Source organism: Camellia sinensis, chromosome 3 (assembly GCF_055761805.1).
Source record: "Camellia sinensis isolate YWXY chromosome 3, ASM5576180v1, whole genome shotgun sequence".
Taxonomy (NCBI): domain Eukaryota; kingdom Viridiplantae; phylum Streptophyta; class Magnoliopsida; order Ericales; family Theaceae; genus Camellia; species Camellia sinensis.
In genome coordinates this window covers 96,756,901-96,775,385 of record NC_138963.1, presented here as the reverse complement: position 1 = coordinate 96,775,385, position 18,485 = coordinate 96,756,901, and the positions used below count along the sequence as shown (strand labels likewise).

The 18,485-nt window shown below is 38.7% G+C and overlaps 1 protein-coding gene across 3 annotated transcripts in view; it reads left to right on the top strand.

The window, feature by feature from the left end:
* Positions 1–17,763, top strand: part of LOC114279216 (dolichyl-diphosphooligosaccharide--protein glycosyltransferase 48 kDa subunit) — a 39,771-nt gene extending 22,008 nt beyond the window's left edge. The window contains exons 13-15 of one of the 3 annotated variants that reach the window (XR_014364337.1): positions 15,985–16,146; positions 16,233–16,780; positions 16,869–17,081. Coding sequence is in view for 2 of the 3 variants with exons in the window: in XM_082920431.1 (XP_082776557.1) it covers positions 17,226–17,411 (186 nt within the window). In the remaining variant the exon portion in view is untranslated. Of the gene's footprint in view, positions 1–1,042; positions 1,127–1,221; positions 2,029–15,984; positions 16,147–16,232; positions 16,781–16,868; positions 17,082–17,225 lie in introns of those variants that run through there. The other 2 variants (XM_082920432.1, XM_082920431.1) reach the window with 2 other exon arrangements.
* Positions 17,764–18,485: the final 722 nt, after the last annotated feature.

The window sequence follows — 18,485 nt, the reverse complement described above, 5'->3', positions numbered from 1 at the left end:
ACGCATAACTTCTGACATGGTGTTGAATGATGATGACAACAGATGACTGAGTGCGCCAAGTGGCGACTTATTAGAAAGTGCGCTAGGGGAGGCGACTTAGGTGATGCGCCAAGGGGGGCGACTTGGATTGTGCGCTAGAGGAGGTGACTTAGGTTTTGCGTCAAATGGCGCGGCTTGGGTAGTTTACATGGTATATCAACATGCTCACAACGATATAGGTATAATACCCCCCTTTAAACTCAAATATGTTTGAAGAACTTATTTGAGGTTGAAATAGAGGGAAAAACAAAGTGGAACAGAAACATATAAAAAAAATGAATTGCAAGTAAAAAAAAATATGATAGAGATATTTGAAATATGAATAAACTAGTAGATAGATGAAGAGATCACCACGAAGTGATACTAAAATAAATTATGATAGTGGAATGGGTTGAGGTCCGACAGGCGATTAAGATAAGGCTGCTGCCCGCTGGTGAGGCAAAATTACTACGTACTTAACCTAACTCTGATACCAAAAAAAATGAAAATAATTACTCCCTCCGTTCCAAAATATTGGTCCCTTTTGGGGAATCCAACTTTTTTTGGTAGTACACTTATTGCATTTGAAAAAAGTTGGTTTTCCAAAATTACCCTTTTGATAGTACATTTTTTGGGAATATCAATGTCATAATTGTACTTTTTAAATTGTTTATTAATTTAAAAGAAGGGCAAAATAGGAAATTTATATTATTTTTGTACTTGATTTATAAAGAGGGACTAATATTTTGGGACAATGAAAAATGGAATAAGGGACTAATATTTTGGGACGGAGGGAGTATTTAGCTTTCTCATGAATGAGGTAGATGTCATACATATATAATAGATTCATGATACAATTTAGAAAACAATATAAATAAACAAACTATATAAATAAAGAAACGATACGATTGATACAATTACAGATTATATACATAATATTAAAAATATATATATATATTTTTATATATATTCTAATTTCTTTATTCAACCGATGGTGGTGACTAATGATTTTACTGAGCTGAAGAATCAGAACTTGCATCTCTCTTTCTCTCTCTCCATGAAATCAAAGTTGGAATGATTGATGGCACTCTCACGGCTTTGACATGAGGTGATCTCTCGGGCTCTTTCTTTTGAACTCTCCTCTACCACCACACCTAGATCCCCCTCACTGTATTCTCTCTCTCTCTCTCTCTCTCTTTCTAGGATTTAAGAAAGGTAAACTGTCGCGATGAGAGCAAGGTAAGATTTTTACAGTGAAAGAAGCATGAGGTGTGAAATTTCAAATTTTTTGAGATATTAATATTTTAATGAAAAGTATTAATAATTTATTATAGTGGTTTGATGGTGAGAATTTTTTGATGAGAACATAACATATTTTCTTATATTTATTTTATTATTTATTTTTTCAATCATATCATAATTAATATTTTGTTCATTTCTTTTTAAAAATAATTTTTTCTTATATTTCTTCCTCACCAAGAAAACAACAATTAAAAAAAAAAGGGGGACCGACAACCCACACGGGGCTTCATGACTCCATGCCATCATTTCCATCTTTTCCTTTGTTTATTACATTTCTTGCTCTCCAAATAAAGCTTACATACTTTGGGCTGTACTTTGATTTATTTGTAGCCTGCTTAGAACTGAGTTCCATTGATGTTTCAGTAGTGGGTCATTTCTTATGATTTGGATCACCAAATCAAGTTAACAATCAATTATCTCAAGACTGAACTTACAAATGTCATGATAACACCTCAAAGCATATTTTTTTTTTCTTGTTAAATAATAATAATAAAAAAAACCCCACATGGCACCATCGCTTGTCTGGGAACGACACCATACCTGAAAATAAATATCAGCTTTTAATCTGGCCATCCATTCAAAACCTTCATAACCGGTTTACCCAAATGCACTTTGCCACTCGCAAGGTCATGGAATTAACTGAAAACAATGGCAACGAAACGTTGTAATTTATAATACTAACCTTTTTGGAAGGAGAAAAAAAAAAAAGGAATTAATTAAAAAAACCAACCATTGCCTATCACTTATTATTTTATTCGGCTTTACTTACTACTTTATTAAACGGAACTTATTACTTAATCAATTTCCACTTATTACTCTATTTGACTTTAGCAATTAATGTTTTCAAGTGTAATAGGTAAAAGACAGGAATTATTGTACATGTATTTATTTATTACCAAGAATAAATATTGACAAATGAGAATTATTTCTAAATTATTTTATTCTATTGTAATTTTAATTTATTCTTTACAATATTTTAGCTATTAAAAAATATTACGAAGAAAAAAATATTTCATTATGGATATTAACTTGATAAAAAAAAAAAAAGAATTTATAAAAGTTTCTAAAAGATTTTTTGAGGTGTTGTAGGTATAAAAAAAAGTAACTATTTTAAATTAATGTTTTTTAAAATAAGTTTAAATAACTTACAATTCAAAAACAGTTTGTTTATAATTTATTTTTATTTATTTTTAATATTATATCAAAAATTAATTTTTCACAATAATTACAATTTTAAAAAATTTGTAAATTTTAACAAATTAATATTTACGTATCATATTTTACTTTTTACAAATCATAACAAGACAAAATATGAAAGAAAAATGGTTAAATATGATGTATCATTAGTTTTATGCATTTAAAATGCAAAAAAGAACACAATTTTCAAGAAATGGAGGTGACTTGTTTAGCAGGTAATATTTTAAAGTAAGTTTATTCATAACAAATGGTAAGTGAATGAATAACAAATAGTAAGTATGTTTCTAGCAACTGGTAAGTTAGCATCATTTTTTTTTTTAATTTTAAAATTAACTAAAACCACTCTACTTTTTGAAAAATCACCTTACTTTTTCTACCTAATTTTATTATCTACTCATTTAATAACTAGTATTTATTCTATTTAAATCTAATGATCTATACATATACATATATATATTTTATGTACCCTACATCATAATCATTTTTATGTATGGTAGAATTTTCTTTGCTTGTCCATTCTTTTCATTTATTTAATTCTTATTTCTTCTTTCACTTTCCTATAAATTGAGCTTCCCTCATCCGCTTCTATCATTCTTCTTCTCTCATTATTTTTTTGCTTCATCCCTGTATCTCTGTTTCCCCACTTGTAATCAACAATTTATGTTTAGTTTGGAAATATTTAGAGGGAGAGTTAGTAATTTTATTAAAAAAGAGAGTTGTAGATTTTGTTAAACTTCACATACATTATATCATAGAATTTTAATTCGCTATTTTTGGAGATTCATGAAAAAATATCAGATGATTAAAGTGTTGGTGACGAAGGAATTATTTTGAGATAATTGGGATAGTATATAATATGTTTTCTCTTAGTGTCTTTGCAAAAAGTGTTATTTTAATTACTTCCAATTTGTATTCCGTTTGTTATATTTGTCATTTGATAAATTCTGTAAAATTATTCTATGTTGGTACATTTGATTACTCTAGTTATTTGATAAAATTACGTGAAGTTATTCTATATTGAAAATGTTGGTTTGTCTGACTAAATGGCGTAAAAATGCTTCGTACATGGATCAAGTAGACCGTGCCAATAGTTTGCACCAATATGTCCGGATAAGCGGTTGTGGTTGGGTGAGGTGGGTGGGGCCGATCATTAGTCATGTATTGAATAGGATTGGGTATTTGATCCCGGATAAATTATCATATGTTGAGTTGATTTGTTTATGCAATTTGATAAATTGCTTGTTAATTCGAATCAAATCGTTTGTGCCATGTCATAAATTGTTGGATCCCTATTAATTTATTCTCTATCTAAGCATTGTTATTCACCTCGTATTGTATATTTTGCGAGTTAATTTATTTTTTAAGTGCGGGGCAATTTAGTGGGGATCGGGGTTCAATCATTTTAATGGATTATTTGAGTTAGAGATTTTAGGTTCAATACTATATATTATTTTTGGGGATAATTGTGTAAATATTTTGGAGAAATTTGTGTAAATTATTTCTAGAGACGATTTGTATATTTGAGTTGATTAGTTTTATTAATGGCTCGGGATTTGGGACATTACAAAATAGTATTAGAGCGTAGGCATTAGGTCTTAGATGGGATCTGTAGGATGGTTGATATTTGAGGTTTAAAAAAAAAACATTGGTAGATATTTGAGGTGGAAAAAGTAGAAGAAAGATCATTGTTTATATTAGAGTGCCCCTGGAAACGTGTTTTTTGAAGAGTTAGTTGTTATTAAATTTTGAAATATTAGGTATTGAGAATTTCGAAGACGAAATTTGTTTAAAGTGGATAGATTATGAAATCTCATATTTTTTTAGATATTAATATTTTAATGAGAAATATTGATAATTTATTATAATGGTTTGGTAGTGAGATTTTTTTCATGAGAACCTAACATATTCCTTTATATTTATTTTATCTCTTTTTTTTTTTTTCACCTCATCTTAATTAATATTTTATTCACCTATTTTTAAAAATAAAATTTTCCTACATTTCTTCCTCACAAAAAAAAGAAAAGAAAAAAAAAAAAAAAAGAGATTAGGCCGACAACCCAGACGGGGCTCTATGCCTCCATGCCATCATTTCCATCTTTTCCTTTGCTTAATTCCTTTTCTTTCTCTCCAAATAAAAACCCATATGGCACCATTGCTGGTCCTTTTTTTCATTTTTTTAATCCCTATTTCTTCTTTCACTTTCTTATAAATTGAGCTCCCTTCAACCATTTCTACCATTCTTCTCCTTTCATTATTATTATTATTAATTTTTTTTTTGCTTCATCCATATCTCTCTCTTTCCCCATTTGTAATCAACATTTTATGTTTAGTTTGGAAATATTTAGAGTGAGAATTAATAATTTTATAAAAGAGAAGAATTGCAAATTTTGTCAAACCTTATATACCTTATGTTTTAGAATTTTAATTCGCTTGGATATCCATGAAAAAATACCATATGATTAAAATGTTGGTAGCGAATGAATTGTTTTGAGATAATTCAGGTAGTATACAATATGTTTTATCTAAATCTCTTTACAAAGAGTGTTATTTTAACTACTTTTAATCTGTACTCCAGTTGTTATATTTGTCATTTGATAAATTTTGTAAAATTATTCTGTGTTGATACGTTTGATTACTTTGGTCATTTGATAAAATTTCAGGAAGTTATTTTATATAAAATGTTGATTTGTTTGACTAAATGACGTGAAAATACTCTGTACATAGATCGAGTGGATCCTGTCAATAGTTTGCACCAATATGTTAGGATAAGTGGTTGTGCTTAGGTGAGGTTGGTGAGGCTGGTCACTGGTCATATATTGAGTAGGACCAGGTATTTGGTCGTGGATGAATGATCATATGTTGAGTTGATTTCTTTATGCAATTTGATAAATTGCTTGTTAATTTGAATCAAATCGTTTGTGCTATATCATAAATTTTTAGATTCTTATTAATTTATTCTCTGTCTGAGCATTGTTATTTCTTTAATATTGTATACTTCCCGATAATTTATTTTTTAGATGCGGAACAATTTAGTGGCAATCGAGGTTGAAGCATTTAAAGGGATTATTTGAGTTAGAGATTTTGGGTCCACCTGTAACTTGACTTTTTCGCACCCCCTTTCGGAAGTTTGAAATAAGCCCTACAGTTTGGACTCATGTGGTTCTGATTCCGCAAGTGCAATGCGTAATAGATAATCACCAAAGAGTCTAAATCCGACAAATCTTTTGGATAATCAATTTTGAATCAAATTGTTAAAAATGGACTGCTTTGCTAAATACAGAGTCACCAACTAAATATTTTATTTTTGAGAAAATTTAGAAAACCCATGACTCGTGCCAAAGGTCATGTGTCCGTCATCACCAAGATTGTCTCGGCTCGGGAACGTGAGTAAGAGAGAGGAAGGTCATGAATTGAGCACTCCCGCCTGGCCGATCAAAGATCGGCCTCTACTAATCATGATATGAATCTTATGTACATTATATGCTCTTGTTCCGGTTTATTAAGCTAGCATTACTATGTGATGCGTACACACACAAGTATAGACTAACTTGCAAGAATTGAAACTCTTCGAGTTATGTTTATTTTTTGAAAATTGTTTCGAAATATGTACCACTTAAAAAAGAGGTGATAATATATAAACACTACTCAAATTATTCTAATTCAAGCAACAAGTCTTCATCCACAGGCATTCAAGCAGTTTATCAGATAAGCACGTAGCCTCATGGCAAGCATGCAAGATATGGCAACAATCACATACATGCGATATGCTAAAGCGAGTAAAGGCTCACCTAGTACTCCAAGCCACAAACAAAAGAGTTAGAAAAAATGCATGATTCCTAACTATGCAATATGCCTAATGCAACACATGCAATATGCAATTTTAATAGACTCAGCTACTAATTTGGCATATGAATCAAGTAGCTAGCATGCGGTCTAAGCACGTATGCAAAGAAGTGCTAAACTAACAATGCAGTTAGAATGATGAACCAAGCCTCGGTGCATGCAATACGAATGGATGCAAACATTGAGTATGCTAAACAAAACATGATGTCCCTAATCTAACTATCGTAAGTAGTTAAATAAAAGGGAGAAAGACGTAGGGTTGGAAGACATACACATTATTACATTGCGCTTTCACGAAGGAGAGTCCGAATGAACTAAGCTAATTAAGCTAATCAAAGATAAGCTAATTAAGCTAACTATTACAAACCGAAATGAATAAACTAGCTAAGCTATTTAACTAATTATTACAATAACAAATGAATTAACTAACTAACTAGTTAATTAATTATTATAACACAACTAGTTAAATACTTTAACTAATTAAATAATTATAACACGAGTGCAATTAAAATAAGTAAGTAAGCTAAACAATTAAGCTAAACTAAGCTACTCTACTCCGCCTCGGGAAACGAGGGATGTTTATGCGCATGCTCGGTTTCCACCAAAAAATGCCACTATTTTGCTTTCGGAGAGCCTCTGTTGCACAGAGAACACTTACACTTCTGCCCACTTGCAGAATAACTCTACTTTGCTAGAGGAACACACTGCTAAATTTTGCATCAGTGGCCGGCTGGCTAGTGATAAAGGTTGCCGGCCATCAGTGATGGCCGGTTGGCCATCAAGGGTGGTCTCCCGACCACCTGCCGGCCATTGAAAGTGGCCTGCCAGCCACTGCTGCCCAGTTCTCCTTTCTGCAACAGAGGACAAACAGAGCATATACAGGGTATTTCATGGGTTTTTTTTTTTACACAACTCACCCCTCCTTTTCATGAGCAAATCAAAGGAGTAGCTAGTTCAGTTCACAAACCATCAATCGATGCAATTTCATTGCATGATGGCTTATGAAACCAAGTGTGCAAGTTCAATAAATGCAAAACAAGACACAAACCTCCTCCCTTTCATGAATGATTAAGGGAAGTGGTGACCTTGGAATCTTGAATCATTTCATCACTAATGAGTATGAAATGGTTCAAGCTTCCATGTGTTCAATTAACGTCCGATTGAACACAACAAGTTATTATCTTACATCATTTTCAGCCTCAATTTTAATTATTCAATTTTAAATTACCAACCATCCTTTAATCCATCAAGTCCAATGGTGAGTTTAAGTTCTCTAAATTGAAAGAATGCTCAAACCAAAAGTTGTTTTAAGCATGAAAGAGACATCATACCGTTGGTAATGAACCTCCCTAAGAGATTAAACCATTAAGTATGACATCTCAATCTCATGCTTTAAACAAACAAGTTATTTGAACCACTTTCAGAGCAAAACAAAAGTCAAGAAAAGAAGGAGGTTGCAGAGATGATTAAGTGCTGAAAATGAATGAGAAAAGCATAAATAAATGCTATCAACTCAAACAAGATGGTGTCTAAGGCCTAGAACACCAAACTTATGAGGACAATTACACTATAAGCATGCAAAATAAAGCTTAAATGCAACTATCAACCAAAAACAGTGCTAAAATAGGTCTAATACAGTCCTAAACCATTCTGGAATTGAGCTAAAAATAGCTAGATTATCATGCTAAAACATGTCACAAACTAGGCTAGTAAGCAAGACACAAGGAGGGGAGGCTAATTGTAGACGCACCCCGGGGGGCTTCATGCTACTACAGTTCGGACTCATATGTCACGGTTCTGAATCTAATCCCGCAAAGTACAATGCGAGACTGATAAATCACCAACGAGTCCAAATCTGGAAAATCGTTTCGGAAAACTGATTTTTAAGAAAGAAGTGCCAAACATGGACTGCTTTGCTAGATACAGAGTCGCCACCTAAATATTTTATTTTGGGGGAATTTAGAAAACCCTGACTCGTTGCTTAAGGCCACGTGTCCGTCATCACCAAAGTTGCCTCGGCTCGGGAACTTGGGTACGATTGGGGAAGGTCATCTATGAGCACCCCCGCTCGCCCGATCAAAGATCGGCCACTACTAAACATGATATCTTGTTTTTGAAAACACATGCGTCCTTATTCCAGTTATTAGCCTAGAATTACTATGTGATGCACACAACACACAAGTATAGACTAGATCGCCTAAGTCGGAACAAAACGTCTCATGTTTGTTTGTGAAAATGGTTTGAAGGTGCTACTCACAAGTAGGCTAAGACGTGGATTTGCTACCCTCGAGTGGGCTTAGAAAAATATGATTTTGCCACTCTCAAGTGGGCTTAAAACACACATTTTGATGAATTGTCCCAATTCAAGTAATCTAACCTTCACCCACAGGCATTCGGGCAGTTATATCACGTAAGCAGTTAGCCTCATGGCAAGCATGCTATTATGGTAACACTCACACTCATGCACGATGCTAAAGCGTAAGCACTTACCTAGTACTCCAAGCCAAAACAAGAAACTAGTTAGAAATCATGCATGATCCTAGTTCATGTTAAGATGGCTAATGCAACACATGCAAAATGCAACTAGAATAGGCTCGGCTAATCTAAGAGTGGCATGTGAAATGCGACAACTCGATACACGTATTCAAGTTGGAATTGAAATACTATGCAATTAGTATGATGCGCCGAGCCCGGTGCGTGCAATACGAATGGATGTATGCAAACACGCTAACATAAGTATGCTAATTGAAACATGACCTAAAACTAACCATCAAAAGCAGGTAAGTAAAAGGGAGAAAGACGTGGGGTTGGAAGACATTCACATACGCACGCACATTTATTACAAATTCGCCCTCTCAACGGAGGGTTCGAATAAATAATACAAACCAAATGATTAATCAACTATCCTAGCTAATTAATTATTACAAACCCTTAATTAATTAACAAATTAATTACAAAAGGAGGCCGCCGCAGCTCCACCTCGAGATGATTGAATGATGCATGCTCGATTGCCTCGCTCAGAAACCCGTTGCCATGCCACATGTTGCCTCTATTTGCACTGTTTTGCTCATCTGAAAATTGCACAAGTCCCAAGGATGTTTCTAAACCACTCTCTAAGCACTGTGGGAGGTCACCGGCCAAGAGATGAAGTCATCGGCCATGGGAAAATGGTCATCGACCAAAAGTGGAGCTCTCGGCCAGATTAAGTTAGCCGGCCGGTAGTGAAGATGGCCGACCGGCCATCATTTCCTACAGAATGCTATTTTTGCTGCAGCAGAGGACAGACAGTGCATGGCAAGGCGTTTACAAGACAATGTGTGCACGACCACCCTCCCTATCATGTTATGAACTCAAAGGAGCGTAGTGCTCGACCCTCGGGCCACCAATCACGCATTTCAATGCATGATGGCCAAAGGTGCCAAGTGTGCAAATCAATGTGGAGTGAATGCACAAAAACACATGGATGCCTCACACTCTATCATGTTGGATCAAGGGCATTGGCGACTAAGGATTGAGGGACGTTTCGTCACTTCAAGTACGAACGTTCCTCACTCCTCGTGTTTGGTTTGACACCCCAAACTAAACACAATGCAATGCATGTATGCCAAATACAATGCAACATAGAAAAGCAATGTTATGCAACCTAAGCATGCCAAATGCAATAGGACTCAAGTATGCACACAAGACTAAGGTAGCAAGCATGCCAAATGCAATGCAACCTAAGTATGCAAGTTAAGCTAATGTAACATGGGCACACCAAGTATGCAACAATGTTATGTAATAAAATTAGCTAAATATCATGCGATATACCAAACATGCAAACATGATACATTACAAGCATGCAAATATCATGAAAATCAAACATGCTCAATGGACTTAAAATGAAATGGGCAGACCTCAGCCATGCCAAAACAGTGGCCATAGTGCCAAGGAATGATGGACAAAACTCATCCAAACATGCACATGTAAGGGTCCAACACTTAGGCATAAAAAAGGTCGACTCTTAAGCACATTTAAAAGAGACAAATATGGACAAATAACAAGTATGATAAGCTCTGAAAATGTGCAAGGGATGATGCCAAATCAACCAAGCCATGCAAGTAAGGCATACAAAGGAACCCAAAACTTGAGACTAGCCAAGGGGCTCAAGCCATGGCCATATCAACCAAGCCCCAAAGGGCCAAAGAGACCTAAAACAGTCCCAAGGCAGGCCAAAACAAAGCTTGAACATGTATGGAACAAGGCCAAAAATTGCTAAAAGATAGGCACAAAACAAAGGGCATGCCAGGCTACAAAGGATGCATTACACTACACCTATCACAACTGAACATGGCATGAATTATGCAATGAAAAACAGAGTTATAATATGTCAAAATAAGCCCCAAAACCCAATGAGATGGCATCCCAAAGACCTAATCATGGAGACATACACAATGACCCAATCTTAAGGCACAAAACAATGACTCTTCAAAGCATTGAAAGGATGGCAAACATGACTGTGTGGCTACACTACATGGACTGAAATATGATTTCAAAAGATGCCAAATCATGAGAATGGTATGAGCAATGCATGCTAATGGCTTAGATGCTCAAAGCTAACAAGTTAGGATGAACTAAGGCTATAAAAGGCAATGCATATATGATCAAATCAACACCAAACATAGCTTAAACATAGTGAAGCATGACTAAAAGTTCCTTGAAGTTGAGCCGAAATATGCAAGCATGATGGTCCAAACGCAAGATACATGTTAAGGCAATAGAAGGGATTACAAGGTAAGTACATTGTGCATGCAAGAGACCAACAAACCAACTTAAAACAGAGGTATATCATGCCAAGATAACACCAAATATTTGCTGAAATAGGACCAAAACATGCTAAGCAAACATGCTATTATGGTGAGCCAATAATGCAAGCAAATGAGACACAAAGGGAGGGGGGTGTCCCTCCCCTATTCAAAACTTCAAAACCATTGAAAATCCTCTGGATTTCTGTGGTGAGAAGGTCAAAACAAAAGGGTTTCAAAGCTCAAGAAGAAGGTCACAAAATAAGGCCAAACAAGGCCTAAGAGGGGATAGACAACCCCCGACCCAAAAGTAACCTTAAACAAACATCTCAAGCATGAAAATACATAACTTTTTTCAGTTGGACAGTAAGCTTAAAACAGTATGCAAGTATTACTAAAAGCTTAAGCAAAAATGGGGAATAAAAGAGTAGTTTCTCACACTTGAAGAACAACTCAAGAACACCAACTCCAGCACCTCCTTCTGATAAAAACCAACTCAAAAACTCTGAAATCAACTCCTTAGCACCTCAGTAACTAAAGGAAAGTGTAACACTAGGTGCCTTAGTGCAAAAATATGAACAAAAATACCCTTTAGAACACTATTACACACAAATATAGAGAGAGAAGGAGATATATATAAAGTGAGTGATATATCTCTAATATCTCAGATTGTTCAACCTCTGGAAAAGGCGGGGAGGCCCTCCTCTTATAGGAAATCCAATTCCAAGCTTCCAAGGGAAGCTAAGTGTAAGGATGAAATCCCACCATACACGTGTATGGAGGGTAGAGTCTGTGCTCACCAGCTGGCACAGCTGGCATGCACAATGCCTAAAAAAGGCAAAGAAAATGCCTCGGCCAGAAAAAGTGGCCGGTCGACCAAGAAAATGGCCGGCTGACCAAATACAGTGCCGATCGACCAATACATTTGTCCGGTGGAAAGAGAACAAGGCCGGTGGCCTCAGGCCATGCCCGGTGGGTTGAGGGGATGGCTAACAGGCCACTTCCTACCCTTAGAAGCCAAAAACACAAGTGTTTGGTCCACAACCAAGCACATAACAAACAAGTTGAGAGAACTTGAGGTAAGGCGCGCAACCGAGACTTTCGAGAACTCAAAACGAACACAAACATGGATGATCATCGAGTGTTCAAATGATGACATCCAAGTCTTGAGGACGGTCAAAAATGGGGTGTCTACAGTTGCCCCTCTTTGACAGAACTCAAAAGTCATAACAATGACAGGAGTGAATGTCAAAGCCCAGAGACGACCCATTTTTGACAAGGCCAAAGACTTAGATAAAGCATACAAAATACAGATAAAGATATGCGCCCGAAGGTAGGGGCAAGATGCAAGAACAATGCACAAAGCCGAGCATAACTTATGATCATGCCAAGAAAGCTGTAATGAAGCAAAACATGTAACAGTTTTAAGCAGGCATATACAAAACTAACTACATTACATGCAGAAAGGATGTAAGAGAATTATACAATTCTCGCTACGTCTCACGCAGAGAATACAATACCGTGCGGTTCGTCTGGTCTCACTAGCTTCAAATGAACCGTACATACAATATCGTGCCAGAAAAAGAAAGAAAACTTAACAGGTAAAATACTGTTAGAAACATGCATAGCAATGCAAGTGAAAAATGCGAGACAACGCGGGTGAAGGGGTGCATGATGACGCAACCTAAGTGTGACGCATGACAATGCGGAAGGGAGTATGTCAATGCGAGGAGGGCATGCGTGACAACGCAAGCCGAGTAGGATGCATACCAATGCAATTTGAAACAAGCATAACAATGCTAGGAAGGCATGCATGACAATGCAAACCGTGGGATGCATAACAACGCAATTTGAAACAAGCATATCAATGCAAAAAGGGCACAAACACATGTAAGTAAAGCACGCGCGACAACGCATACAATGTGTGAAGCAAGAAAAACAATGTACACATGTAAGTAAAGCATACGCGACAATGTATACAATGTGTATAACAACGTGGGAATGAGCATAAACACATATAAGTAAAGCACACGCGATAATGTGAGCAATGTGTATAGCAAGGAATGAAATGTACACATGTAAGTAAAGCAAACGCGACAACGTGTACAATGTGTAACAACGTGGAAATAAGCATAAACACATGTAAGTAAAGCACACGCGACAACACGAGCAATGTGTATAGCAAGGAATGAAACGTACACATGTAAGTAAAGCACACGCGACAACGTGTACAATGTGTGAAATAAGAGAAACTTGAACACATGTAAGTAAAGCACACGCGACAACATATACAATGTGTATAATAAGAGGAACTTGAACACATGTAAGTAAAGCAAATGCGACAACATATACAATGTGTATAATAAGAGGAACTTGAACACATGTAAGTAAAGAAAACGCGACAACGTATACAATGTGTGTAATAAGAGGAACTTGAACACATGTAAGTAAAGCAAATGCGACAACGTATACAATGTGTGAAATAAGAAAGGATTGAAACTACAAAGTAAGATGAAGCATGTTAAATGCAAGAGCGAAACAAAGTATAACCACTACGCGCTTATTATAAACATGACAATACATTGTAATGCAACACATTTAAAGCGATTTGCGAAACTCGCAAGATACAAAAGGATACAAAGAAGGATACACCTTGTGCGTATTCTAGCATCGCACACAGAAGGCACGGTCCGAGGTCAAAACGAAGCCGGTTAAGCTTCAAAAATGCCTTTTCTTGCACTCTCTTGAGGAATGGAGGTCCCAAACATCATTTTTGACCCAATCAAGGGTGTAGGAGGTGCATCGGTCACAAGGGGAGGCCACCGGCCATCCATCGGCCATCAAATGAGACAATCGGCCAAATATTTAGCCGACCGGCCAACAATTTGGCCGACCGGCCAAAAATGGCTGTGTCGGGGCAGTTTTGACATTTAGCCACGGGTCTTTAAATATAGAGCCTTAAACCCTATATTTTCACTTCCACTTAACTCGAAAATCCTTCCTCTCTCTCTCTAGGTGATTTCCCAACCTTCGATCCTCGTTTTTCCTTGATTTTCGGGCCCTTTTCATTGTTTGATTCGCGAGACCCTTCCCGTTTCGCACACTTTGAACCGAACAAAACTCAGTTTTGGTGACTTTTCCTTGGTTTCCACCACTTGGGGCTTGTTTTCCCCAAGTTTTTCTCGGTCTTTGTGCCTTTTCCCACACTCCAATATTTTCTCCCATTTTCACCCTCTCGGGGTTGACTTTTCAGTTGACTTTTGGCATTTTTTGCTCGTTTTACACATTTTTGGCCATTTTTACACTCTTTCTGAGATAGCTGACGACATTCCACAAGGTGGGAGTCCTCCAGAGATGGACGTGCACCCCGAGGTCGAGCTCCTACCTCTTCGCGTCTGACCATTTGATCCGATGACCTATAGGCTGGCAATACATGTGCTCCCTCCTGACAGACTCCGCCACTTTCGGAGCTATGCACGAGGCGCGCCACTAGAGCTTCTACTGCGTGAGCCAGAGTCACATCTGTCTTACGGCGCCGCTGAGGTATATTCTTCTTCTGTTTCATTTTCTGCGATGTAGAACACATAACTGCGATAGTCGATTATGTTTTTTAACTGCTTAATTCAGACACACTAATACATCACATGCCGTAGTTCACTGTGAGCACACCCACACCCGATATCTGTTTAAATCTGAACTCATGCACACACACTGCATTCTCAACTGAATAATTCAAACGTACTGATACATCATATGCTGTAGTTCACTGTGAGCACACCCACACCCAATATCTATTTAAATCTGAACATATGCACACACACTGCATTCTCAATTGAACAATTCAAATATACTGATACATCATATACTGTAGTTCACTATGAGCACACCCACACCCAATATCTGTGTAGACTCGGACACATGCATGCACACTGCATTTTCATCAATTCTGAGCGCATTCAACACTGTATTTCTAACACTGCTTCGCAACTATTTGTTTTGAACACAAGGAGATTCCCATGCCTTCCGGGGGTATGGGAACACTGCCGCCCGAGGTTGGTATATGGAGCTACTCGATGCAGTCCGTCATATTGTCGACCGGGCCGGCTTTGGGACTTTCTGCATGGGACTCTCGCGCCTCACTGCGAGTAGGCCCCTTCTTGCTGCTCTGGTGGAGAGGTAGTGGGACACCACCGACTCCTTCCACTTTTCTGCCACCGGGGAGATGACGATGACTCTTTTTGACTTCTCCATGCTCACAGGCATCGGAGTAGGGGGTGATCCGATCCCCCTTGACACAGATATGGACGAGTGGGACGCCGCTGAGCTATACTTGCTCGGCATTCAGCCACCTCTTGCCCGGGCAGGATTTGTGAGGTACTCATGGTTCGAGGATCACTTTCGGATCCAGGCGCCTACTACTCGGGAGGAGGAAGAGCAGTATGCCCGTGGCGTCATTATGTTCCTGTTGGGGACCACACTCTTCGCCGACCGGGCGAACACCGTCGCCCTCTACTTGTTGAGCGCATTAGTGGACGTGACACGGATCCGCCGCTACGATTGGGGTGGCGCGGGCTTGGCCACTCTTTACGGATATATGAGCTCATCCTCCCGCCAAAACGGGCAGTTGCTTGGAGGCTATTGGCGAGTCTGGGAGGTACATGTTCCCTTTTCTGTCTTTTCAATTCGGTTTTTCATTGTCCGTACATCACACACACTGCGCGTACGCAATCTGCTTTACACTAGTTATACACTGCATACACTACACGTACCGCACTCTGCTTTATCTGTATACTGCTTTATCTAATAAGCATACTCATATCTGTTCTGTCACACTATACAGTTGTGGGTGTACGCCTACTTCCCTAGGCTCACCCCAGTGCCAGATGAGGAGATTCCTCTCGGTGTTCCATTTTCTCACCGCTTCGATGTGAGATGCGAGCGGAGGCCACGGGAGTCCTTTATATTCTTTCGCTGCTACTTTGACACCATCACCGCAGCCGAGGTATGTCAAACATTTCAGTTTATTTAAGCTTCGCTTTATTTTGTACTCTCAATATTAGTAGATAACAAACTGTGTTTTGTTTGCAGATCACCTGGTAGCCTTGGGCCCGTTGCCTGGCACAGTTCGGGAGCGGTATGCCGGTGCTCGAGAGACTGCCCATTTTAGAGTTTTGCTAGAGGGCCCAGTCTGCCGCGCTTGGTACTTGAGTGAGCGCTTCTTGCGGCAGACCCTCGGCTTACCGGAGCAGGTAGTCCCGAGGCCGCCTCCCACCCATATGAGGCATACTAAGAGGTATACCTTTGAGGAGATGATGGATTATACGATTGGCTGGGACTCGGAGGGCTTTAGAGACGAGGGCGATTACGCCGAGTACATCCAGGCTTATATCATGCGGCCTTTGACTAGTGCTCATCGACCTGAGCGAGAGAGGCCAGCGGCGCCAGCAACGAGAGAGGGGGCACCGAGGGCACCTCCGGCCCGAGATAGGAGTGGGTCCCAGAGGGTGCAGGGAGCTGGATGGCCAGAGCTGCCTACAACGATCACATGCCGAGGGCAGGGTGGAGAGACTTATAAGATCCCTTTCGCTCCTCCTCCTGCTGATTATGAGCTTGTTGGAGTCTATGGCTCGACCCCGGTATGTACTGCTAGACTTTGTATTCTATACAGTCATTTCAATTCATTTGATATCCCGCAGAATACTAATGACTTTAACACTTTCGCAGGCTTCCGTCGAGTATACTCGCCAGTCCCTGGAGTTGACAGCCTCAGCGGTGGGGATGCTGCAACGGTGCATGGACTTGTTGACCATCGACAATATCTCGATAAGTTCTTTCAACCGCAGTCTCAAACTCTGCCTGATCTGTTTCATACATAATCTGATGTATCACACTATCAACACGGCACTTGATACACAGCACTGACGGCACCGATACACTGTAACCCACATACTGCTCACAGCGTTGCTCATGACATTCATACACTGTACTCATACACTGCATTCTGTATTGATATACTGCTCAAAGCATTCATATACTGTTTTGCGTAGCATGACTGATCCATCTGCTATTTGTCCTTTCCAGGTCCCATTCCAGATTCCGGCTGCGGGAGGTGCTCCAGTTGGACCATCTATTCCTGCTCGAGGAGGAGGGGGAGCCAGGCGGAGGATGACTATCCACAGCCGAGGCAGACACAGGTGCACCCGTGTTGAGAGCAGTTCACGAGAGCCCTCCCCTGATGATTCTGATGAGGAGACGGCGTCATCCTAGGGTGAGGCTGGAGACGGCTCAGACTCTGACTATGGAGATGGTAGCGGTGATCCTGGACCCTCGTCCAAGAAGAGGACCAGGACCGACTCCCGCACTTGAGACCATCGATGTTGATCCAGACTTTCTGCTGCTTTTCTTCTCTTTTGCTTTGTTCAGACATTTTGTTACTTTTCTCCTCTTTTTGCTTTGTTCAAACATTTTGTTGCTTTTCTCCTCTTTTTTGTTTTGCTTTATTCTTCTTTTTACTGGTAGTTTGAGCACATTGCACTGCCTCAAGCAGGTTTTACTTTCTCAAAACTATGTACTTTTTGCAAAAGACATGATGAAATAAAACAACTATTTTGTTCAAAAAGTGTTACATTTGTACATTTCATGCACCGCATCGCATTGCATAACAATGTAAATGAGATTTGAACTTTTGTTTAAAAATTAAGCATTTGCACCGTAATAATCAGGTAGTGAACCGAGTAACGACAAAAACAACTCGATAATCAAAATAAAGAACTAGATAAGTTGACCAAGTGTAAATACAACTCGATAAACAAAGCAAAGACTTAGAGAATGTGAAATACAACTCGATAAGCAAATGTACAACAGCTCGATAAACAAATTGCAGTAACAGGCGCAACTTCACAAAATCATCACCGAAAGGCATTGGAAGTGGAATCAGTTACAAGTTCTCAGCATGTTCCATACATAATCAGCTTAGGGAACAAGAAGGAAGGCCGTCGGCCAAAGGGAAAGCCCACCGGCCATGAGAAATGGCCATCGGCCACAATTTTTAGCCGATCGGCCAAAATGGATGGTCGGTCGGCACTAATTTTGGCCGATCGGCCAAAAATGGCAAGCACCTCCAGAATGTTGACACCTGTCTTCCACTCACCACCTTATCCTCTACAAAAGCCTCAGCTTCGTAGTTTTCCTCATTTCAACACTGTTTTTCATCAAAATGGAGGCATTTCTCATCCAAAATCTCACAACTTGGATTGCCACCTTAGATGGCTCGGAAGAGTTGAACTTCTGAGGCTTCGACATTAATGCACTATTCACGCTGAGTCGCACTCCGCTGCACCT